The 25,277-nt window shown below is 39.2% G+C and overlaps 2 protein-coding genes across 12 annotated transcripts in view; one reads left to right on the forward strand and one right to left on the reverse strand.

The window, feature by feature from the left end:
- The window catches only part of arid1b (AT-rich interactive domain 1B), a 114,126-nt gene that overhangs the window by 70,721 nt on the left and 18,128 nt on the right, over positions 1 to 25,277 (forward strand). For 6 of the 8 annotated variants that reach the window (XM_081379174.1, XM_081379175.1, XM_081379178.1 and 3 more), the window contains 4 exons: positions 18,434 to 18,776; positions 19,855 to 19,995; positions 21,728 to 21,855; positions 23,678 to 23,784. In XM_081379174.1, the coding sequence (XP_081235300.1) occupies positions 18,434 to 18,776; positions 19,855 to 19,995; positions 21,728 to 21,855; positions 23,678 to 23,784 (719 nt within the window). The remainder of the gene's footprint in view (positions 1 to 18,433; positions 18,777 to 19,854; positions 19,996 to 21,727; positions 21,856 to 23,677; positions 23,785 to 25,277) is intronic. The other 2 variants (XM_081379177.1, XM_081379180.1) reach the window with 1 other exon arrangement.
- On the reverse strand, positions 282 to 14,492 carry LOC308698816 (piggyBac transposable element-derived protein 4-like). Of its 4 annotated transcripts, XR_014031116.1 has the most exons (7): positions 14,168 to 14,492; positions 13,134 to 13,244; positions 12,528 to 12,669; positions 11,926 to 11,997; positions 3,656 to 6,252; positions 2,076 to 2,117; positions 282 to 1,974 (listed from the first exon to the last, which is right to left on the reverse strand). XR_014031116.1 is itself a non-coding variant. In XM_081379185.1 (4 exons), exon 4 carries the CDS (start codon positions 5,605 to 5,607, stop codon positions 4,951 to 4,953), a length of 657 nt encoding a protein of 218 aa, XP_081235311.1. In that variant the 5' UTR covers positions 5,608 to 6,252; positions 11,926 to 11,997; positions 12,528 to 12,669; positions 13,134 to 13,298; the 3' UTR covers positions 3,655 to 4,950. The 4 variants fall into 4 exon arrangements, 1 of the variants encoding a protein (XP_081235311.1); XR_014031118.1 differs by lacking the exon at positions 14,168 to 14,492 and having other exon boundaries at positions 2,060 to 2,117; positions 13,134 to 13,298; XR_014031117.1 differs by lacking the exons at positions 3,656 to 6,252; positions 14,168 to 14,492 and having other exon boundaries at positions 13,134 to 13,298.

Here is a 25,277-nt window from a genome sequence, read left to right on the forward strand (position 1 = left end):
CACACACACAACCCTAACTAACCCTTGATTATGAGGACAAACTGGGTTTAAATGGACATCACTATTAACTCCACACATAGCAGGAGTACCTGTATTAGAGTTAACCATACTAAACCAAATCAACTATTAAAGAGTGAATTCACAAATGATTGTGCATCTTTTTGCTGCCACTAAACCTGTAAAAGTAATACGCACACCTAAGGAAATAGTGCTACAATGTGCTGTTGCTATATCAACCAACATATACACATGTGGTGCAAAATGAACCTGGTTGGAGAAAATTCAGTGAACAAAGATCAGCAAGTTTTACACTTCATAGAAGACTAGTTAAAGGGCAATTAGATGAAGAAATGCAACTAGACAGCCAATAAAAACTAACAAAATTAAACTGAAAGGGCAATTTTTATTTTGCAAATGGTAAAAAAAAGGCTCAACAACTGAGATCTAATAAGGCCATTATTAGAGATGCACCGATTGATCGGCTTGGGACCGGAATTGGCCGATTTTCACGTGATCGGTCATGACCGCCGATCGGCCGGTCAGTCTGACACTTGCCGATTTTATACCGGTCAAACACACTCGGGTGCCGCATGATTAACATCGCGCAACATCAGCATCACACGTGCACACGGAACACACATGTAGAAAACCTTGTGAATTACGTCAGTTTCACACCGCAAGCGTGAGAGGCGCGTATTTTTTTCGGCGTGCATGTTAGAGTGAGCAGCAATGAAGCGGTTTCGGCGCAGAGTCTATTTTTGCTGCGCTGCTCACACTCAATTAAAGTGAAAGCACACTTTTTTTGATGGGCAAAATAAATGATTTCACACAAAAAGTGCCCAAAATGCACAGAATTTGCATGTCTAGTGTGTTTTAACAAGAACTGGAGTAGGCTATGTCAGAAAAGAAAATGAAGAAGACTCAAAAATATTTATAGAAAATTCACCCATTTAAACTTGTTTTTATTATTCAGTTTGGGTAGAAGTATATGGTGTTTTATAAAAAAATAAAAAAATAAATAAAAAATCGGAATCGGCAGGTCAAACTCGGAAAAATCGGAATCGGCCTAGAAAATTGTAATCGGTGCATCTCTAACCATTATGGGACTAAAGTGCATGAGGGAGTGTGCCTCAAAATGACCTCAACAACACACTGAAATTAAATTGCCTTCCAGTAAATGCATGTTTTTGTACATTTCTTTCAAAACAGTGTTTTAATAAAAGTAAATAAAAGGATGTCTTGAACACTCTTCTGGCCCAACAACACTTTTGAGAACAAAACCCACAGACATTAAAGGTTGTATCAGCGATTTCACGCCCAAAAAAGGCCCAAACATAAATGATCACATTCATCTAATCTTTCCTAACGATCCGCTAGCTGGCCGCCCCATAAGCATGCCATCCAAAAAACGCGTCTCTGTAGGCAGCCTAGGCGCCGAGATCTGCACACAAAAACAATGGGTTTCACCAACCACCAAAACCAAAATAAACAGTGTTCCAACCAATCACCAACAGTTCCAACCAATCACCGCAAAATCTCACACCACAACACCCCCACCTTTTGTGTGCAGATCTCAGAGCCTAGGCTGCCTACAGAGACGCGGTTTTTGGATGGCATGCTTATGGGGCGGCCAGCTAGCGGATCGTTAGGAAAAATGAGATGAATGTGATCATTTATATTTGGGCCTTTATTGGGCCTGAAATCGCTGATACAACCTTTAATGGAAGGCAACACTGATCTCTCGAAGAACTCTAAGAAGATTTTTTTTCAACATCAAACCTCGGTTCCTCACGAAATCCCTTATATTTTGGGCCGTTCTTTCTCTCAGAACAGGGTCCTCTGCAGTCTTGCACTGCTCACACTCTGCCTTTGTTGCAAGGTGTCCCTTTGAAATATGGACTCTGAAATGTTTCATGACAGCATTCACTTCATTTGGGCTCCATGGCCTTTTCACAATTCTCCTCAATTTGGTCTCTGTAAAACAAACAAACAAACATATACATACACATATGTATACCTATACACCTATATGTATGTACATGGAATAACTTTAATATACCCAAATGTTTAAATACCTCTGGAGTTCTCAGTTTCATCCTGATTCATTTGGCTTTTTCCTGAGGGGTAAAAAACAACAATTAAAATGTATTCCAGCCCTACAATCCAAACAGTTTCGGAACATGTGAAATATCAGCAGATAAGCACACAGGGAAAACTAGTCTCTGGTCCTGTGTAACACGAAAAGGACCACTTTACACTGAATTACTGTGGAAGATAAAAAATAAAACATGAACCCAAAATCAACATGTATCCTTTTTCTCAAATAAATATCTAAAATATATGCGCACACAATTTATTAGTCACCATGTCAATATGCTGGCATTAGCTTTTGGATCTCAGAAGTTTATCTGAGGAAATGTCACCATGGCAGGTAATATCCAGGTGTTTTGAAACCAGCTAAAATTGCAGGTTAACTGCTGCCATTCAAGAAATTAGTTCAAAAATAATAAATAAATAAAATGATGTATGGCCAGACACTTCATGTGTCAATCAAGCTCAAATAGATTTACGATGTTTTGGACCAGCGAATGTTAGATTTGTGTTTTGGGAGCTTAGTTTGTTTTTGGTTTAAAACATTTGGCCAAAATCTTGTGTTATTAAAGTGCTATGCACAGTCTGCATTGGCTATGACTAGACAACCAACACCAGACTAAAGCCAGAAGTATACCACAGTCGAATTTTTACCACAGTCGAATGCACAGCCTTGCAAAGTATACTTCTTTTGACTCGTACACAGGCGTTCAACACATTTTTTCAAATTAATTTTTATATCATTATTATTATTTTAAATTACTTTTGTCAGTTTTAAATTAGTTTCAGTAAGGAACTCTTGTAATAAATTAGCAGTGGTTGGGACATATTTTAAGAATCAACCCCACTTAAAAAGATGCAATCTAATCCGGTTTACATGAAATAAGCTTCCGAGCAGGTTTAAGTTACGGACCACTATAGGAACACTATGACAGCAAGTCCAGGATGAGCACTGAAGAACCAAACAATCCAAGATCATGCCAAATCATCCACAATCAAATCCCACTAACTGAGTGGCGTACGAAGAACGGACCCCAGTTCCTTACTACCCTTGCATTGAAAACAAGACAGTCTCCAAAGTGTGCGCGTAACTGTATGAGGTTTTGTCGTCAGTTTGAGGATGCACTGGATGTGTATTGAAAGTGGGTCATATATGTAGTAGAATAGTAGCATACATTTCTAATTTGGGTCCTTCTTGGCCGATAAAAGGCAGAAAATGACTTTAGTGCTTGTGGATTGTAGACAATACCCATAGTGCATTGCAATGCTCAGCTCCGCAGGCCACTCCCACTACTCCGCCCATCAATATAGACTAGAATTGAGCTCCACTCTACGCTACCGCCTGGAAATCATTTCACACAATTTCTAGTGAAGAGTTACTTTGCGAACTAATTATTGAATTACTCCTCGTTTTTGTTTCGAAATGGTGTGCACTTGCTTGCATACTACCTCTCTCTCTCTCTCTCTCTCTCTCTCTCTCTCTCTCTCTCTCTCTCTCTCTCTCTCTCAGTTAAACATGCGCCCTGTCACACGCGCAGCAGTTCGTCTACATTCGGCTACTCACCGATCAGATAAGACTATGGCGGGACAAACACCCTCCACCTATCTACCAATCCCGGAGTCAGTAGTGTTGCGGCATCCGGGTTGCCAGCTCTGCTCTAGTCACCACTTCTTGTAGCAGCCTACGTTCCTGCTGGATCCTGCAGCCTATCTGGCAACCTCGAGTCAGGGAGGAGGGGGAAGGGGGTACAGTAATTTGAAAGTGATTGCAGTACCAGTTTTGGCCACAATCTTACATAACCCTTTAACCCTCAAAGACCTAAGGGTTTTTTTTTAATTAATTTTCCGTCTGGTGTTATTTACAAAAAAAAGCTTGTAAAACATCAACCCTTTTGTGCACAGACAATTGACACACCTCTTTTTTTTTTCATGACAAATTGAACTTTCAGCATATTTGTGTTGCATTGATGTCACCTGACTGTAAAATAAGTTATGGGACCACAAAGACAAATGAAAAAATAAAACTTTTGAATCACTCAAACATTTATTGAAATCACACACAAATAAATAAAAGCTAAGCAAATTTCCTCTGGAAAACAGTTTGTTCATGTCTTTGGAGTCCTGGAGCACAGGAATAAACATAATAACTTGAACAGAACCAAAACTATTTACATTTTTCCAAAAGAAGTCCAGGCGTTTTGGGCCTCATGATATTCACTGGTGCCAAACTTTGCCAAAATTGGTCTTGAACCAGCTTTGGAATTCCCTTTGGAGGTGGCTCCAGGAGTGCGATGAGCGCGCTCGATCACAGGTGGAATGGGAAAGCTGGCTTCGCCAAATAGAAGAGTGAGTAGACGTCCAATAAAGCCGATTGTATCAGTGCCTTCAGCTCGCTCAGGAACGTGAATGAAGTGAAGATTTAGGGCTCTGCTCCGATTTTCGGCGTCCTCGGCTTTCTGTAGCAAGAAAGCATTTTGCTTCTCCAGCGTCTCAACGCGTTGCTCTAGATCAGTTATGTTATCCTGATTTGAACTGACTCTAAATTCGAGCTCGCCTACTTGATCCCCGAGTGATTTAAGGGAAGACTGCAACGCATCGGCAGCTGTTTGCAGGTTGTCAAGTTTCGGGTCAAAATACGTGAACATCTCTCGCTTAAGTTGTTGAAGAGCGTTCAAAATGAATGCGTTAGTTGCGTTTTGTTCCATAGCGAAGCACAGGTGAAATGATCAAGTAAACAATTTGTATTAGTGACCATCCAAAAAGTCACAAAAAGGAGGTAACACTCAGAACTTAACGTGGGATAGATATGCAGGAAAGTTAATTGATTAGCGCATTTAGCAGACTGAGATTTAAGGAGCTTCACTCGAGCACTGCTGCTGTGTCGGCCATCTTAGGTGTGCCAGAGAAGGCCGGGTGAATTGTGGAGCAGACAGAGACTTCCAGAGTGTCCATCCACTTTACAAAAACCAGAGGGCCGTCACGGATCCACCTGATGGTGCCCCTAGGATCCTTTTTGTTCATGGCATTTGTGGTTGTGCGGGGGCATCCTCGTCTGTTGCCCCTGTAGGTGCCACATGCTCCAAAGTTCATGCTGTAGAGATCCATGAATAGCTTTGGACTTGTGTAGAAGTTGTCTACATACACATTGTAGCCACTCCCTAGGGATGATTTGTTCATGAAGGACATAACCGAGTCGTTTGCCAGTCCCTCACCAGAAGCAAACACAGACTTCCCCGTGTATACAGCAAAGTCTAAAGTGTACCCAATGCTGCTGTCTGCCAGCACAAAAAGTTTGAAGCCCCACTTAGTTGGCTTCGCCTTCATATACTGGGTCATGCCAGTGTGAACCTTTGTTGCCACCATCCTCTCGTCCACTGAAAGGTTCTGCCGTGGGTGATAAAATGCTCTGCATGCATGTTTGATGTCATCTAAAAGGGGCTTCAGACGAAACAGCCGGTCATAAGCTGGTGTCCCTCTCTTCCGGTCATTGTGGACATCTTCATCAGGGTTGCTCATGTGGATGTTCCAGGAAATGACCTGATACCTGCACGTGCCATCACTGAGTGGGGAAACTGTTGGCTGAAAATGGTGTTTGTCCTCCAGTAGTGCCGGATATTTGTCAGTCTCACCAGTGCAAAAAAGAAAGTCAGTCCTAAATATTTGAAAAATTCTTCAACAGTGAAGTTTTTCCAGGAATATTTTTTGCCATTGGCAATGTTTTTTGCAGCGTTTGTGTTTATGTTATTACACAAAGTGGTTGCTGCACTGTCACTGACAAAAAGTTTGAAAAGGTCCAGCGGTGTGTATATGGATGTGGGGCTGAGCTGATGTCCTGGCTTTCTTGTTGGGACGAACCTTTTGGGCACTGGAGGGATGTCTGGCTGACTCTCACTGTTCCATGATGGAGTTGGGGCTGCTGGCTGTGGTGATCTAGATCTTGACCTTGTGGATTCAGGACTCTGTCGACCCCTCAAGCTGCCGGATCTGGATCTTGACCTTGACCGCGCTCTCCCTCTAGACCGTGACTGCAGCCGTCCATGACCTATTCCTGGCAGCTGCTGGGATACTGCAGCAGAAGTGGAAGGGCCCTCCTCAGCGGAAGAATGGCCGCTTTCCTGTCTGGCTCGGGTGGGTGGGCTGGTGTCTTCTTCATTATCATGACTGTAAAACAAATAAAGCAAAATATTAGATCATACATATCAGATCAATTAGTGTTTTTGTATTTGATTTCTCACATAAGATAACAATGGCTGAGATTGCTACTGTACCCCCAACCCACCACAGCTATAATATGAGCATTCTCTCCCCAGCCAAAAGGTGTGACCAACCCCCCACTACAACATCCTTGAGACATTCTCTCCACAGCCAAAAGGTGTGACCAACCCCCCACTACAACATCCTTGAGACATTCTCTCCACAGCCAAAAGGTGTGACCAACCCCCCACTATCCTTTGTTTGTATCTCTAGGTAAACGCAGACAAACAATGGCTGAGAGACAAAGTGTAATCCACAACTCTTACTACTCTTTAACAAACATAGAAAAACGAAATACTACTTTTACAGAACTTATTTTTACATATTTAGAAAATTTATATTTTATCATATTAGTTTTTTTTTATATATACTTTTACAGTAAATAAATAAATGGAACTTACTCTTCAGTGGGGTCTAGACCATCCTGGTAATCTAGTTCCTCATCAGTCAAAAAGCTCTCTTCTCCAGAAAATCCATCATCCTCCATGGCATCAAAAAAGGCCAGCGCTTGATTTAGATCCATGTTTCTCAATCTCTGATGATCCATTATTCTCTGTGTATTCTTCAAAACTCGCGTCTCTCTGTGCGTCTCTCTCTCTCCCCTCGAAACCACTGTGCCGTGCGTCTCTCTCTCTCCACAATATCAGCCTTGGTTCATGCGTAATGACGCACACCAACGTGGACGACGGATCAGCCTGTCATTTGTCAACAACCTCACGCAAAGCATCACGTGATATGGAGTGTCCCTTTAACAAATTAGTATGAACTAGGGATGTCAACGATTAATCGACGATCGAATAATTGTCGATAATACATTTAATCGATACAACTTATTGATCATCGATTAAGCAGGTCTTCATGCGCGTGCGCGCTGCTCAACCGCGAAACATGTAAAGCGAGCGCGCCGGAGTTATGTTTGGGACCATTTTACACCTTCATCATGACTATAAGTTTGCGTCTGCATTCGCAGCCTTTTGTTTTGTGCAAATGTAAGTTGTAATACTGTTTCTTTTCTGTAGGCCTATCTATATCTGATTTATCTCATATTGGATGCATTTGGTTAAGAATTAACTCTGTAGTAAAGCGTCAGCTTCAGCGCGCGCAGCTCAAACGGCAGTGCACGACTAATAACGACTATTGGGACTGTAATATTACATAACATTATAAAGAGAACAATATTGTAATAAAACATTGTGAATTATTTGGGTTTAGTTGCCGTGTCGCCGCGTTGCTCCAGGAAAAGTGCGTCCACAACATGAGTAGTTCTGAATGAATGGCACGTAATAGTTCAAGTTCACTTGTGCATGAATTTGCGTCATTTTGTGCAGATATAATTTGTAATATTATGTTTATTTTGAATATATCTGATTTATCTCATATAGGATGCATTTCTTTTAGATAAATAATGTGCTAGCAAGGTGCTCCAGTTTAACGGTAGCAGATTCATTCAGCGCGTGCAGTTGTTCCAGGAAGAGCGCGTCCACAACTGTCACACATTCTAAGCGCATACGAGGCGTTGGTGACACGTTGTATTAGTAGTTTGAATAATTAATTTAATTAGCAATCACATAAAACATTTTTACAATCCTACTAGCCCTTTATTTATATTTATAACCATTATTGATTTGGTGAGGAACATAGCGTTTTTAGCAGCATTTGCAGACCCTGTCATGCTGTTGGCCATAGCCACTGCAGTAGACGCATATGGCAGTATTACGGCTAACGATTAATCGATTAATTGATCATTAATTTAAATGACGATCGATCATGGGAATTTGAGAAAATTGACATCCCTAAAAGAGAACAATATTGTAATAAAACATTGTGAATTATTTGGGTTTAGTTGCCATGTCGCGTTGCTCCAGGAAGAGCGCGTCCACATCCACAACATGAGTAGTTCTGAATGAATGGCACGTAACTTAGTTCAAGTTCACTTGTGAATGAATTTGCGTCATTTTGTGCAGATATAATTTGTAATATTATGTTTATTTTGAATAACAGTGCCTGAATTTCATTTTGGAAAATGGGGGGGAAATCCCCCCTTAGGTGATTCTTATGGGGGGGATTTTTAATTTGAGGGGGGAGTTTAGACTTTTTCTTTTTTACATTTATCTCGCCTAAATGTAGGCTTACTCATTGCATTTTTACAATGGGGTAATTTTGTTCTTAAGAATTTACACAGCTCAAGGAAGCTTGATTTCAATCTTTGAATTAAATTGAAAAAAGTAGCACAAATAAATACAATAGAATAAAGATACCAATAAAGAGAAAAAAAGAAGTTTTTGCTTAGGTCTAAAACTAGTATTCAGAAATACTGCGCAGAGACTGAAAAAAGTAATCAAATGTAAAATAACACTAGGTAGTATTTTAGTCCTGATTAAATTAAATACATAGGCTATCAATCCTGATTCCTTAAAATTAAAGCTATGTTTTGTTGTTTTGACAAACAAATTAATGACAGACAAATGGCTGCTGTCCCTTTAAAGGTGAACTAAGTAACTTTTTTACCTTAACTGAACAGCTTCGGAGTCATTGGAATGGTTATATTACTTATTTCGGGTTGAATGGTGGTCGTCTCGCACCCCCCTGGTGCCCGTGAGCGGAAAATCCGCACTTGCAACTTTAAGCCGGCGGGCCGCGGCCGCCGCGTCAGGAAGTCTCGCGTGATATCAGGTCTCGCGATGTAAACAATTGCTTTACGGCCAAAAGAAATCTGCTAAAATGCTGTCTGCGCTCCCTCACGCTGTTCGAACCCGAATGAAGAAGACGTTTTAAAGAATGTCCCATCTGCTTTGATGTCGTTGATCTACTAGCCTCTGGTGTCTGAGAATCGCCAAAGAGTTTTTACAACAGTGTTGTCAAATATCTATTCCGAAGCTGTGGGGGGAGCTCTAGAGAGAAACCTGCGAGCAAAAAGCGAGAATACAGCGAAGAAATCCCGAAACTACTGAGCCCTGCTTTAAGAGCTAATGCACGGATCCTGTTTTCATTGATTATACGGTCACGTGCGATTTATGCTTAAGACATAACAACCGACTGTGTTTAGAGGACATCACTAAGACCGAAATTGACATAATTTTCTTATGTTTTTGACTGTTTAAGCGATATAATCCACGAAAAATAACTTTTGTTACCCGCGAGCTGTTTGTGAGGAGGTTTAAACTGGTGAGACTTAAAAAGACGTGCAAATGGTAAACTTTAGTTACTCGTGATGCAATGCTGGCCCGATTATGCAAGTGACAATTCCGTCTATCCCGACTCCCGAAATGCGAGAGTGTATTATCGCCGCCTGCTGCGCGCTTAACAATTACCTTGTGCAACCCATATGAGAGACGAGAGATAGAAGACGCAGCGCCGCTGAATCACTCGTTTCACACGTTTGTGAAATTGCGTCTCGCAGACAGTTTTAAAATGACTGATTTGATTTTACAATCTGTGTGGATTAATTTACTAATACAACCTACATGCTAAAGTGAATCAATGTTAGCGGGAATTTCCCGCATTATAAATGGGAGACCTGCGGGAATGATACAAAATATGCGCAATACCCGCAATCCCGTGCCGAAATTCAAGCCCTGAATATATCGGATTAATCTCATATAGGATGCGTTTTTTTTAGATAAATAACGTGCTAGCAAAGTGCTCCAGTTTAACGGTAGCAGATTCATTCAGCGCGTGCAGTTGTTCCAGGAAGAGCGCGTCCACAACGGTCACACATTCTAAGCGCATATGAGGCGGCGTTGGTGACACGTTGTATTAGTAGTTATATTTGATTATTAAATAATTAATTTAATTATCAATCACATCGAAACATTTTACAATCCTACTAGCCCTTTATTTATATTGAAAACTATTCTAATTGATTTGGTGAGGAACATAGCGTTTTGAGCAGCATTTGCAGACCCTGTCATGCTCTCATAGCCACTGCAGGTGACGCATATCGCAGTATTAAGGCTAACGATTAATCGATTAATTGATCGTTAATTTAAACGACGATCGATCATGGGAATTTGTGAAAATTGACATCCCTAGTATGAACGCAGATGTTGTTTATGCTTTCCCCCCTAAAATGCAGATATTAGACAAGAAAATCTCCCTAAACGCAAACCCCTCACCGCTAGCTGAGGACAGGATGAATTTTACCAACTAAAAAAGGACTGTTCAAACTAAAAACTATATATCTACTAAATTATAGGCCTAAAAAATCCTCTCAGTATTAAAGAATAGCAGAGTCTACACCACAGCTTACACGATAACACCACAGAGAAACAAAAACAAAAAAATCACTTTCAGAACGATTTTACCAGCTGAGAAACGCTAGAAACATTGGCAGTAGGGGTGTAACGATACCCTCATGTCACGATTCGATACATATCACGATACGATATTATAGAGATACTCCAAGACGTGGTAAAAGGGTAACTTTTTTTTTTTAACTGTTGATTAAAATGCCTAATTTGCAAAACATTGGGGGAGGAAATGAATAGGCTAACAGATTTGTTTTAGACCAGGGTTCACCAATCTCGGTCCTGGAGGGCCCCTGTCCCTGCAGAGTTTAGCTCCAACCAGCTCCAACACACCTGTTTGAAAGTTTCTAGTATGCCTAGTTAGACCTTGATTAGCTGGTTCAGGTGCGTTTAATTGGGGTTGGAGCTAAACTCTGCAGGACAGCGGCCCTCCAGGACCGAGATTGGTGAACCCTGTTTTAGACAAATATGCTTGCACTCTGTCACCAACTAGATATATTTAAATTAATGTAGGCCACTTTTCACTGGTAACAAAAGACATTTGGCATTATCAGGACCCACAAATATTCCCCCACTGCATTATATTATTATATTAATATATTATATATATATATATATATATATATATATATATATATATATATATATATATATAGTAGTTTAATGTAGTATTGACACGAACTCTGTAAACTTGATTGTTTCCCCTCACACAGTAATTTTTATTTTGGGTGTACTATACACAATACATATTGTCACTTTCCACAATATATATTGTTGCATTTTTGTATTGCGATACATTGCTTAATTGACAGCCAATCGGAATCAATTCTGCTATAACATGCTTCAGTATATAAGCAGCAGTCAAAGATGCGATCACAATAAACAGAACATTACCGTCTGCTGGTTGGACCCTAACACAGTTATGGTTGGTGTGAATGGGCCTTAACTGTTTACGTCTCTGTGACTGAAAGTCACAAAGCATATCCAGATTGAAAAGTGTGCATATTGGGTCTACAGCTTATCCACATAAAGAAGCAGCCGGCACATACCCAAAGCAACATCTTTTCCTCAAACCCTATCCCTGACATGACGGTCCTCGTAGTGAAGAACTGTCCTTACATTTCAGGTCAGTGTCATGCCCATCCCCCAACGCACGAGTTATGAAAATGAATGAACCGAGCAAGGTACATTTTACTCGAATTTGAGATGTCACAACAGCGTCTTTAAGACGACAGTCCACGTCAGCCAGTCTAGTATGATGCCCAACCATCCTACACTTAACATTGCCTGTGTCAAAGAGAAGAAAACAATGAAGGAACATGCGCTCACTTACTTTCTGTTTCACTGATGAGGAAGGATTCACACTGCATTCAGTCACAGCCACTGATGTCTCGTCACACAATTCCTGTAATTATGAGAAAGACAGGTACAACACTGAGGCAAGGATGTTTGCCAATTGGTCACCGCAACTAATTCTAGTATCAACCAAAGTCTAAATATCTAGTGTCCCTTTCATGGATCCGTCGTGCACAAAGCAGACATGCAGAATTGTTTTAAATAATCTGCATCATATTGTCATCATGGATTTATTTATATCCAGACATCAATGGCTTAGATGTTATCAATCATTTAGTTGTTGTTGCTAGTTTGAGTTGAGAAATACACATTTCAGAATTATCACTATTCTGTGTGTGCATTTTGCTTTAGATCCAAGCAAGTTGACTCATGAAACCATTTGTTTATTATATCGCAATCGCATATTCCAATTGCAATATTGACCTCAATCGCAATATGACATTTTCCCCAAATCGTGCAGCCCTATATTGTAATAATAATAATCATAATCATAACTGTTTTTATTAGAATTACATGCAACTAGTTTGCTCTGAATATGAACTAAAAATAAATAAACCAAAAAAGAAACAGCCAGCTTACCAATAACGTGTTCCATTCCATGTGAAGTCAAACAAGTAGTTGCCTTGTACATCTTTAACATGTTTACTTTGAGAGAGAATCCCACGGTATTCAACAACAAAGGTGGATGGTTCAATGTGCTCAAGTGCAAACACACCTCTCCCTAAAAGGGCAAAATAATATATAATAATACAAATAAAACATGAATCCAAGTGCACCTATATGTTACACAGCTAACCAACCTATCCTTTTAAAGAGTTAAATCCTGTAAAACTGTGTAATGTAATATGAGGTGCAGGAAATAAAAATAAAAAAATCAAGCATTGGTTTTCACTGTGATATAGCCTACTAGTTGAATTTGGTTACACTATTCTCTGTATACATAGTTTTAAGTATTTATTTTAAAATAATAATAATAAAAAAATTGTTTAAAGTTTTTTTTTTTCATCTCTTAACCTTAATGAAAATGAGCAGCTTACCCAAGGGTAAAATGTGTGAATGTGAAAGATCATGTCCAGACTGCCAGCAATAGGCCTACTTTTCATTCTTACAAGTGCATGCCTACTTTATGATTTGATTTGCCTGCAGTCTGAACATAGTCAAATTGCCTTGTGGTGCACAATTTACCTTTGAATGTGTTGATTTGTCGTCCCTCAATGAAGGCTTTGTCTTTGCCCGACAATATGTGTTCTTTTGCATCCTGCTCAGGTTTTATTCTCTTCTTTCTAAACATGTTGACTGAAAACATTCCAGACAACATAATTAGTATGTATTTATAAAGATAGATAGATAGATAGATAGATAGATAGATAGATAGATGCTTTATATACAGTACATTATTGTCAGACTGTAGTCTATATCAATAAATACAACATTTTACACATAAAATTGATAAGTGAGGTTTTGAGGCTTGTTACTTTTGATAAGAAACAGTCTCCGATTTCAAATTCAGTCCATTTTAATACCATTTTATCACTCTTTAATGTGGCGCCTTAGATCAAACGAAGCTAAACTCGTTACTTAGAAAAAATAACTAAAGAGAGAAAGTTTTAGAAAATGTTACATGTATTACACCTGATTTACATTAAAATAATAAATGTAAAATCGAATTGGAAATAGAATCGACAGCATGTGAATTAAAATTGAATGGAATCATAAAATGTCTGCTAATATCCAGCCCTAAAATGAATCAACTAAATATTTTTTCCAAGTCATTCTAATGACAGTAACGTTACATTAATGAAAGTATACTTTTACATTAGTTTCGTTTCTGTTTATTTCATATATTTCTGTATCTTACTGTATTATACTGTAAATTCATCCACTCAACTTTACCAGTCATCATGATGACAACATTTGATTCATTTCAAAATGTTAATTAATTCTCTCAAGCATCCATGGAGATGTATCTTTCATCAACTAATACTAATACTTGTATGCGTCTATATGAACAACAAGAGAATTTCGTTTAAGTACCAAACAAAACAAAAAACGTGAATAGCATGTGCAAGTTGTTTGGAGACGCCATTTTAACTGCTTATGGACTTATATTAGCCCGATTAGTGGCCACGTTTAAAGTAATGTAACTAACGTTATTTAAAACTGTCTGACTCATGACACTTAACTCCATAAAGGTAGAATATATAAATAAACGCACTTACCTTCCTCGTGATAAAGTGAAAATCTCCCACTATAGCTCGTCAACTTCGCTCGAATTCTGCTAATTAATCTTTCATTATGATGATTAATCTTCTGATTAATCACACCGTCACACCACACGTCTGCGATAGAAGATCAGAGGCGCAGGCGCGCTGACTTTGACGGATGTGAAATGCAGCCAATCACTGACGAGGATTCCAGCAGCCAATCACTGACGAGGATTCCAGCGTTCCACCAATGAATCGCGCTTGGGCGTGGTTGTGGGTGTATGAAATGTGTATGATACTGCAGTAACGTCGAATTTCACATAGAGGGAGATTAAACACTCTGAGCATACACTGGCACACACTGAAAAACGGGTACAACGGATTTATAAGGACATGTTGAGAAAAAGCGGGAGGTGGTTAGGCGCAGCCTGATAAGCCTTTCTACACTGCTCGACTTATGAGGACATTAGTGCTGTCCTCGTAGTTACGGCATGTCCTCATAGAGTCGGTATGTATCCATGGTTTTTGTCCTCATAATCAGGTCGCACCAACGCACACACACACACACACACACACACACACACACACACACACACACACACACATAAATGTTTCCAACAATATATAATACAATGAACACCAGGTTTGTTGTGCCTTGTAGGCATAGGCTATGCGCAGTGCTGCATAAAATAATAATAACAATAACCTATAGCAGCCTATAAATCTTCCAAAATATTTCAGTAACAACTAAGCTAGAGAAAAATATATTGATTATCATGTTACTTCAAATGTTTCCATTCGTTATGATGATATGAAATGAAATAATAGTAAAAACATGAAGCCGTTTGGTGCTTTTCAAACGCGATCGCGATCCAAAATATTATACATTCAAACGCGATCACGCTCAAATATAAAACATTATGGTTACCATATACATATCTACATTTGAGCAGATATCCACAAACACAGTAACAGTAAACACGGGTCTAAATATTATAATATTCACCATATATCTAGCAACAGTTCAACTGCAATGTGAAATTTATGCAACAATAACAAACTAATATGTAAGAATTTCTTACCTTACATCTTTCTTGTCTTCAAATCGCGTTCTTCTTCTGAGGTAGCCTAAATCCAATGTAAGCTCACGGCGCGTCTCTCAAACTCGACGAAAAGCAGAGACTTGTGAAGTGTTTTGGTGTTTTGTTTTTGAGGTAATGAGTGCGTTCGCGTTGCATGTGGAGATTTGCATGTCAATCTCTTTTGCGCGAGTGGGCGTGTTCAAATTAATAATAATTAGGAAGCGTTTGAGAAGCTGGACATCTTGTTGGTTTTATACAAATTACTTAAACAGAGAATATTTGTTTTCAGTTTGAATCCGATCATTTAAAAGTACACACTTAAATGTTTATAAAGGTATATGGCTCATAAATGTGACAAGTATTCGCTGAGTTTTGTTTCAGTTTATAGACGTGCTCAAGAAAAAAAAAGTTCACCGCGACGGAGAGGCAGAACGCACACCCTGTTTATTTTCTTTATTTTACAAAAGCACAATGTTTTGATTTGATTGTAAGTGGACAGATACAAAAGTAAAAATATCACAGATTCTTTTTTTATATTTCTTTTTTCTGTATGACCATAAATGACAGAGTAATTTAAGTTTATAGTGCTACAATGTGAAGAAAATCCAGCAAAACGCGCCGGCGCGTTTGCCAACCTCAGAGGGTTAAAGATATCTTTTGTATTTTCTTGTGTTCAGCTTTCCTTTTACCCTGACCATTCCCCCAGTCCCTGCCACTCATGAACTTAGTATGATACTACAACCACTGTGGCTCCAGACATGACGCTTGTAATTGAGATTCATTAGACCAGAGAATCTTGTTTCTCACAGTCTTTTAGGTGTCCTTTTTGCAAATTCCAAGCATATTGGTGTGATGGTTGTCTTTCTCCCGTCTCCATGCATGATCTCTGGAGCTTAATCAGAGTGACCATCAGTTTCTTGGTCACCAAGGTCCTTCTCCCCGATTGCACAGTTTGGCTGGGCTGCAAGCTTTAGGAAGATTTTTTAATTAAGAAAATTTAGAAAAATTAAAGAACCCTTTAATGCAGCAGAATTATTTGTAGCCTTCCCCAGATCTGTGCCTCAACACAGTCTTGTCAGTTCATTTGACATATATACATATACACATACAGGTGTGTGCCTTTCCAAATCATGTCCCATCGAATTAATTTGTCACAGGTGGACTTCAATCAGAGGGTAGATACATCCTCAAAGATGATCTGGAGAAATGTGATGTACCCGAGTAAAATTTTTATAGCACATGATTTGAATACTTTAGTCAGTGTGATATTTCAGTTTTTTATTTTATTTTATTTTTTATTACATTTGTAACGTTAGCACAAATCTAGTTTTTGCTTTGTCATTACGAGGTATGGATTGAAAATTGTAATTTAAAAGCATTTTAGCATAAGGCTGGGCTTATGGATTTTAAAGTGTATTGGATCTGCAGAGATTCAATTAAAATCCCCCTTTCCATTATACATTCCCTTTAAATAGTGAATTGTCATTGACTCAAAGCTTAGTTGTTGATGTGAATTGAGTTGAAGGCAGGGAAAGTGGGAAGTCCTGTTGTGTCAGAACAAGCTTTGGCATTTTGTGTAGCTGAATTACAGAAACATGGGTCTTTAAAACAAGGTGAGATGCACATCTTTGTAGCTCACAGTAGGCATCAAATTGTGTTGCCATGTCCCAAACCCTCTGTCATCTATGCATCGCTCAGGGCACTGTCAGAAGGGCATCCGCCTGTATCCTTCAGATTCATGGCATCTTTTCCTCTTTTTCACCTGAGGGAATGTTGGGATTAACAGGGCTGGAGGAAAGTCACCACAGAGTGTCTGACAGCAGTACGGCATTTCTGTGTAATTGGCATTGCTCCAGGTCCACTTCTACATCCTTGCAGACTGGAGTGTCCGTCCTCCCCACCGTGAAGGAGCTTGTTAAGGGTCTCAGTGTAACTACAGAACAGGGGCAAAAAGCCAGCATCCCCCTTCCTTTCCTCTCAACCTGTTTAATGTGATTTTGGAATACATTTTTAGCTCCCCTTTTTTTACACTGGGAAAGTGGAAAACATGCCAAGACTCTCTGATTTCCACTGGGAACTCTTGAAACCTGAATGAGCCAGAGATCTCAATGTTTCGACAGCTTGAGGAATGGAAATCCCAGTTCTAATTGTGACTGAAACGTTGCTTGGCAAGCTCCTCCTGCCAAGCAGCGATCTGGGCACGATTAAATTTACGCCCATTATGCACATCAGCTTATTAGACGGAACTCCACGTGGTGGACATGATGTCTCGTCCCCTGAGAAACTTGGCGTCCAGTGGGTGCCAGGTTGAATGTCCTCAGACTGTTGATCTTGAAACATGTCATGAGGAGACATACTTCATTAACAACGGGCTCTCTGATGGCTTGCTGGGGCTTTGGTCCCACACTAGTTTTGAAGAATGTCAATTTGGCTGAAATGTGTCCAGCCTTCACTGGCTTCCAATACTCTCCCTCAAAGATCTGATAATTTGACTTCCTGAGTAGGAACAGAGAAAGAAAAGAATGATGTATGCAGAATTTAGACTTCAAAGAGAAGAGAAAATGGACCCAAAATATCTGTTATTTACACATCCTCATGTCATTCCAATCCTCATGAAATTATTCCATCTGTATAATTTCATGAATATCTATTACATTATGAATCACTTTGCCGTTTAATGAAGCTCCCAAGAGTGTGAGCAAAAAACTACATAGGGCTCACTTAAGTGTTCCGATCAGGTTTGGTGAAAAGCAACCTGATATAAGCAATTTTTATGTTAAAATTGTGGCTTCCGTCCATGTTCCCATGTTGGCATCCAGTGCATCAAAGAAAAAAATCCAATAAAATTATTGCCATTCATTAGGGATCCAAAATTTGAAATTGACCAAAGCCAAGATTGATAACATTACTGAAGCACATTGTGAATACGATTGCTTGGTTGTCTGTAAGAATAATAGAAGGGAAAGGTATCTGTAAATTCAGCACAGCAATAGCACTCAGTTTGGAAACACACACAACCTATTTTTTTTTATTAAAAAACACCTATAGGAAGTGAATATGGAATGTTATCAACAGAGTGCAGGGCTCTTAAGATGTGTTTTGCATTAAGGTCATGCATTGCATTTTTTCTTTTATATTTGCTGAGATGTACTTGATGGTATTAGGAATTTTACATAAAAACTGTCTGGTTTATCTCCAGGTAACTACCCACGGCCTCCTAACTATGGTGGAGCACCAGGTGCCAACTACAGTGGCCCCGGGCCTGGCATGAGCAACAGCCTTGGCATGAATGCCAGCAGTCCAATGCATGGACAGGGTCCAGGGCAACCCTGTGGCTCTATGACTACGGCTCGAGGACCCGGGCATGCAGCCGGTGGCCGGCCTTACACCGCAGGCTCCAGCAGTGTGGCTCCGACCTCTCCCAACATGCCTCAGTCGGCTGGCCCAGGGATGGGCCCACCTCCTCTCAACGTCAGCCGGAAACCCCATGAGAGTAGCCCTGCATCTGCCCAGCAGAACCCAGTCCCCTCGGGCCAGGCCAGGTAAATAAGAGCCTTCATTCATTTTAAGTACCTTTCTGCTTCACTAGAACAAGATGTTTTGGTCATGTTTGGTCTAGATTTCATCCATAATTAAATGGATAGTTCACCCAAAAATGAAAATGACCATTACAAAACCTGTATGACTTACTATCTTCTGCGGAGCACAAAATAAGATATTTTGAATGATCTAGGTAGCCAAACAGATTTGGTTACTATTGACTTCCATTGTATGTACAACAAAAATAACTGAGACATTTCTTAAAATATTTCACAGAGGAAATACAGTCATACGGGTTTTATTTTGGGGTAAACAACCCCTTTAAGGTTACAAAATAATCCCTCAGTTAAAAACAAATTAATTCCAATTCAATTCCAGTTGGGGCAATCTGGCATTAATGAAAAAAAACTATTTTTCTTTTAATGTGTAATTTTCTTTACACATTACAAAATAAATAATATTTTGGACATATAAAATTTAAATTATTAGTTGCGCTCCAAATAGATTCTTATAGCCAATACCAATTTATTGCTGATTGATACCGATACTGTTTATTTAAGCTTTTATCAGGAGCTCTGTCATAACCAATTTTGCAAGCTCTCTGCTCATGGAGCTTAAAATGCCTAAATACTGCATATTCAATCATTTAATTTACAATAGCATTCACCACCTTTTCACTGGATGTTGTTAATATTGATAACCCCTTTTATTTGTTTTCCTGTGATTCAATAAGGCAAGAGAGGAGAGAGAACAGCAAATATGTGTGGTCGAGTGCTGTTAATGCCATTTATTCAGATAGATATTTATTTTGTCATATTCCCTATACCCTCCAGAAGCATTTATGATTCAGAACGGTACTGCTTTGTAACTTTTATGCTCCCTCAATTTGTCATTTTGCTTATCCCTCACTGGTTGGCCTCTACTGGACAGTCAATGCAGATTTTATGTCACCAAATAATGCTAAGGGCAGGATTTGGGACAAGGCCAAACAAGATATTATTCAGTGCACCTTTGAGTTTTCATTTGTATTGAAAGTGAACAGGCACCAAGGAGACCTTTATGCTCTTCCCCCTGCTTCAGGCCTCCCTTTGGCAGGTCCCCTGTGTACCCCGGCCTGTCTGGGCCTGGGGGGCGGCCAGCCTCCTTCCCTATCCCTCACCCCCATCACCCTCACTACAGTCCTGCGCAAGGCCAGGGCCAGCCTCACACTGAGCTGTTTGGGTAGGTTTAAGATTGGACCCCTGGCTGGATGGCTTCACTCTGCTTGAGTCTGCTCGCATCCGCTAGAAATGGCACAAGCCAAGTGCTATGCAGTAGCTTCTCCTTTCTTCTCCACCACGGCTATGTTTTATTCTGAGCATTTAAGAAGACTAATCATAATAGCTTTCACAAAGACAGGAGAAGAATCCTCTGGAGAAAACAGCAAAATGTTCTGTAGATTGGAGAACTGAAGCAGCAGCTTGTGTAGCTCAGAGATAAAGTGGAGTGGACGACTAAAAAGGTTTAAAGGAATCGTTCACCCAAGAATAATAAAAAAAAATGGTTCTTTATGTACTAATACTTGTCTTTTCCAAAATCTGTAAACTGTTTTTTCTTCTTATGTGGAACGCAAAAGGGGAATTTTTGAAGAATGTTAACGCAGCTTTTTTCCATTAAAATAACAATGGTTTACATTCAGATTTAAAATTGACGCATCGACAAGCAATACCGCATCGATTATCACATGTTGAGAAACTATAGTAGAAGGGAATATTTTCAGTGAATAATGACTTATATTTTGGTCTGTTACTTATGTGAGGTTATTGCTGTGACTTCACAAAACTTGGAATATACTGGAGAAAATCTCTGTGAAGATTCTTCTACATACAATTATACAGTTTCACTTTATTTTAAGACTTTTAACACTTTGTTACAGTGTAATTATACAAAGAATACCAAGTAATATTAATTAACTACATGTACTATTATATAATAAGTTTTGGGTTAGGGTTAGTTGCTTGTGATTTTGCATAATTTGCTGTTATAATTAAGTATATATAAGAAGTTTAACAGGGACACTAAAATAAAATGTTACCAATTCTACTTGTGTTCCATGAAAAAATGTAACAGGATATGAGTTTGGAGAAACATGGATTCAGTTTTGTGAACTTGTCCTTTAAGATATAATCAAAGAGGTTTTTTTCTGATCAGATTAACTTTTAGTTTAGTTTTTTTTTATAACCGCTTACTACACCTTTATAACAAATCATATTGCAATTACTTCTACAAATATTGCAAGTGCTGACATAAACATTTAACTTTTCATTTCTGCTTTTAAAGGCTAAAAGGCATATTGAAACAGCAGCTCTCATGTTCAACAGGGTGTGTAAATACTTTACTACTACAAATTATAACAATGCCTTTGGTCTCCAAACTAAGCATGTTTCGCTCACTTATTTTCTGTTTCTGGATTTAAAAGGACATTTTTCTGGACATTTTGTTGAGACCGAAATGAACCAAGTGTAAAAACAGTTTATCTTGGCCCCGTGTGCATAGTGTCACAGCCATTTTAATAATCTCATAAGGCTATATTATTCTAATTAATAATTGGGTAGCCTTAGTGCAGTTTCTAGTTCGAGTCGAGGTGTGATTCGCAGAATTGTTGGTTGTTTTGGTAGCAGCAGTGTACAACTTTGACCGATGGATTGTAGATTGTACCTCATTTAAGACTTAAAGTGTAATATGGACTACAAACAACACAGCACAAAGCAACAGCACTTCCTTTTCCTTTGTGTATTAATCCTGAATGTCTTAACCCTCTCTACTGTCCCTGCATATTTGTTGCTTGCCAGCTATTAGAAGTAAAGAAGAAAATAAAATAAGTGTACTAACAACTTATCATTGAAATCTTCACATCTTAAACAGGCTCTTTTTAAATGTGTGTGTCCTTATGTTTGTGTCCTGTTATCCATAGGCCAAGCGGGTACCAGGCTGGGTCCCACATGCTTGGAATGGCTCCTGGAGGCCCCTACAACCATCCACCGAGCAACAGCTCAGCCAGGATGACCCCTCAAGGACCCTCCTACAACACAATGCCCACCGGTAAGCGTGAGAGTTTCCATTGATGTCTCAGTGTTTCAATGTGACAAGATTCCAATATTCCAAATATTTAATGCAAGAAATGTTCCAAATGTTTTAATGCATGAAAACTTGAGCAAACTCATTACCAATGCAAGATAACGCAAATGTAAAATAAAAATTAAATGTTTTTAGGATAAATAACCAGCAGGCAAATACTGCAGACGATTATGCTTAAAGTCCCCCTGTAGTCAATAATTTCATCACTTAAAATTCATCTTTGATCACCAAAATGACTTATTAGAATTTTTTTTCCTTGAAAAAAAAATATATATTCATGCCTTAAAATAGCTTGAATGTAACTCTACACCCTTGCCTCATTTAGTATACGCAGTTCTATGAATATGCAAATGAGTCCCACCTCCACTCACTCACACCAGCTCAGAGATCCACTTGTTGACGATCACACGTTGATCTGATTGGTTACAAGGTACACGGTTCACTGCAGTTTTAAAGAGAAAATACTCAGCAATGGTGTTGACTTAAAGCATATTAAAAACACCACATATACATATAAGCAACATTAAAAGATGGATTTTCACCACAGGGGGACTTTAATTAATCGAGAGAAGCAGAAATTGGGATCACGATTAAAATATGATTTATTGTGTAGCTTCCTTGCTGAATAAAAGTATTTCTTTAATAAAAAAAAAAATTAAAAACTCTTTGGGCCCTATCTTGCACCCAGCGCATTTGACTTTGTACACCGACGCATGTATCATTCCTATTTTGCACCCGCGCAAAGCGCGCTTTTCCCTCCACAGAAGCACGTCGCTAAACTACGGAATGAACTTGCGCTCCCTGGGTGGTTCAGCGCAAAAAAGGAGGCGTGTTCCGACGCAAACGTTCCTTCATGCTATTTTGCAGGTTTAGAAAACAATTGCGCTACTAACCAGGAAAAAATAGTTTAAAGTCAGTGGTGCGTTGCGCATGTTATTCATATGCTATTTTAAGGGCGCATGCTTGGCCTTAATCAATGTAGCGTGTGCACAACGCGAATACACTTTGATTATCTCATCTACACAGAAGCAGCAGTTTTCATTTTTGCAATCATACATTATTACGATAGATAGATAGATAGATAGATAGATAGATAGATAGATAGATAGATAGATAGATAGATAGATAGATAGATAGATAGATAGATAGATAGATAGATAGATAGATAGATAGATAATTTATTATAAAAGCATACATCAATTATTATACGCCTTTTTAACCGAAGTTAATTTGGGTGGGTTTCTCCATCCCCAACGTCCCTGACGAGAGCGTTGCTCTACTCGGCTGTGAACCGCTCCTGGCGCGCGCCTGGCAAATCCGCCGTTATAATAGGAATCCGCTTTAGAAAAAGCGCGTCTGCTCTTAAAGGGAATGTGAGATGACGCTCTGATTGGTTTATTTCACGTTACGCCCAAACCACACCTATGAATAATAAAGCTACTTCAGACCAACCCATTTTAGATTTGCGCCTGGCGCAAGAGTCATTTATCCCGCCGGGAAAATAGCAACAGCGCCAAGACCCGCCCACAAAGTTACTTGCGCTTTGCGCTTTGACACTTGCGTTTCAGATCGTTAAAATAGGGCCCCATATCTTACTGGGATCTTACTGACCCCAAATTGTTGAATGGTGGTGTATATTGAGAATATTCAATAAATCTGGAGTTTAATGCAGTATTTTTCTTTCAGTACAAAGTTATTAATTGACTAGTTTGAATATATACCTTTGTTTGGAGGGTGTGCTCAGATGTTTGGCAAGGTGAGGTCTAAGGGTCTGAATTTCATGTAGGGCCAATGACAGGCTCAGGGGACACCATGATGCCCACCGATCCCAAACAGAGAGCTGAGCACAAGGAGGAGGGTAGTACACCCACCACAGATCCCCCTAAGCCAAAGGTATGAAGACATCTTTCTCTCTCTGACTCATTGAAGATGCTAACAGATAACTCTAAATCCCTGTAAATGGTAACATTACTCCAAAACCTTCTTTGTTACAGCCTACAAACAGTCTCTGACCTTTGCTTCAACTATAACTTTGTTAATATCTGCTCAGTAAAGGTGTTAAAATGAGTGCATTGGTCTGACACTGTGTCCTAACCAGTGATAAAAGTCTTAGTCCACTTTGAAATGTCATTGGTTCAATCTCCTGCTGCACATTCTTGTAAATCAAACATCTTTGGCTGTGATTGTGTTTTAACTTGCATTTTAACTTTCATCTATTTTTTGCTGCTGGAATCTTGCATTGTACTTGGGACACGGTGTGAGAGTGAAAATTAAACACCATAATTATAGAATTTAATAATTGGTTATAGCCTGATTATTATAATAATACCCATTACCAAATCCACCAAATCTAGATCACCAATCTGCTTCCAGCACAGACATGTTCAATGGAGCACTGCCAGAAGATGAAACTTTAACATATTGTTTTAAATAACTACCATTTGCATCAGAGCATTGAAATAGAATCAGATTTCGACCAAATTTACCTTTTTCCCCAAATAATTTTCCAATCATAATCAAATTGATGTCATGGTAAATATTTACATCCTACTGCTTGTAGCTCTTCTAGTTTATCATTCTGTTGTTTACACTCCCTAAACTGAATACTGAAAGTATGCTGTTCTTGAATATTGTTCAATTTCACTGTGTTATTCAATAACCCAAGGAATATAATTCTCTCATGTGTCCTAATGAGCGCACATCTAAGCTCTAGAAGACCTTGCTTCAAATCTTTCTTGTGTTAACTTGTTCTTTCTCAGTCATTGCCCTTACTTTCATCAGAACTTCATTGTGTCATTAAGTTCAGCTTTCATTTGATTGGTTGAGATATGGCGCAGTAGCAGAGCATTCTCTCTCTGAACTCATCTTTCCATTTTTGCTTATGTGTCTTTTTTTTTTTTTTTTTTTTCGATGTGATGTTTTGTTTTGTCCCCTTACTGATCAGAGGGAAATAGTTATGTCACTTTAAATAATTCTCAAAAAATGTCCTTTGTTTTCTTGCTAGCTCATGATAATCTTCGTACCTCATCTTTTTTCACCTCATGGCATCAGTCGGCAGTAGAGCATGGCTTTTTAATTTAACGTGTAGAAAACTTCACAACAAACAGTACGTTCAAACGTTGACCTTTATGTCGTGTCCAGCTGGCTGTGTTACAAGCTTTGTGTTGCTCTCCCTATTTCTGGAGTGTGTGTGTGTGTGTGTGTGTGTGTGTGTGTGTGTGTGTGTGTGTGTGTGTGTGTGCGCGCGTGCAATCCTGTAACAAGTATAACAAGTCATGCAATATAACACAGAGCTACTTGAAAGGTATGAATTGAGTCCAGCTCAGAGTGGTGCCAACTTCAGCCAGAACAAGAGCCAGAGTACAAAAAGAGTGTGACAGACAAAG

This window comes from Scardinius erythrophthalmus (genome assembly GCF_964197995.2).
Source record: "Scardinius erythrophthalmus genome assembly, chromosome: 11".
Classification (NCBI taxonomy): Eukaryota; Metazoa; Chordata; class Actinopteri; order Cypriniformes; family Leuciscidae; genus Scardinius; species Scardinius erythrophthalmus.

Excerpts from the sequence above, each read along its gene's own strand:
- LOC308698816 (XM_081379185.1), bottom strand. The coding sequence starts at position 5,607 with ATGAGCAACCCTGATGAAGATGTCCACAATGACCGGAAGAGAGGGACA.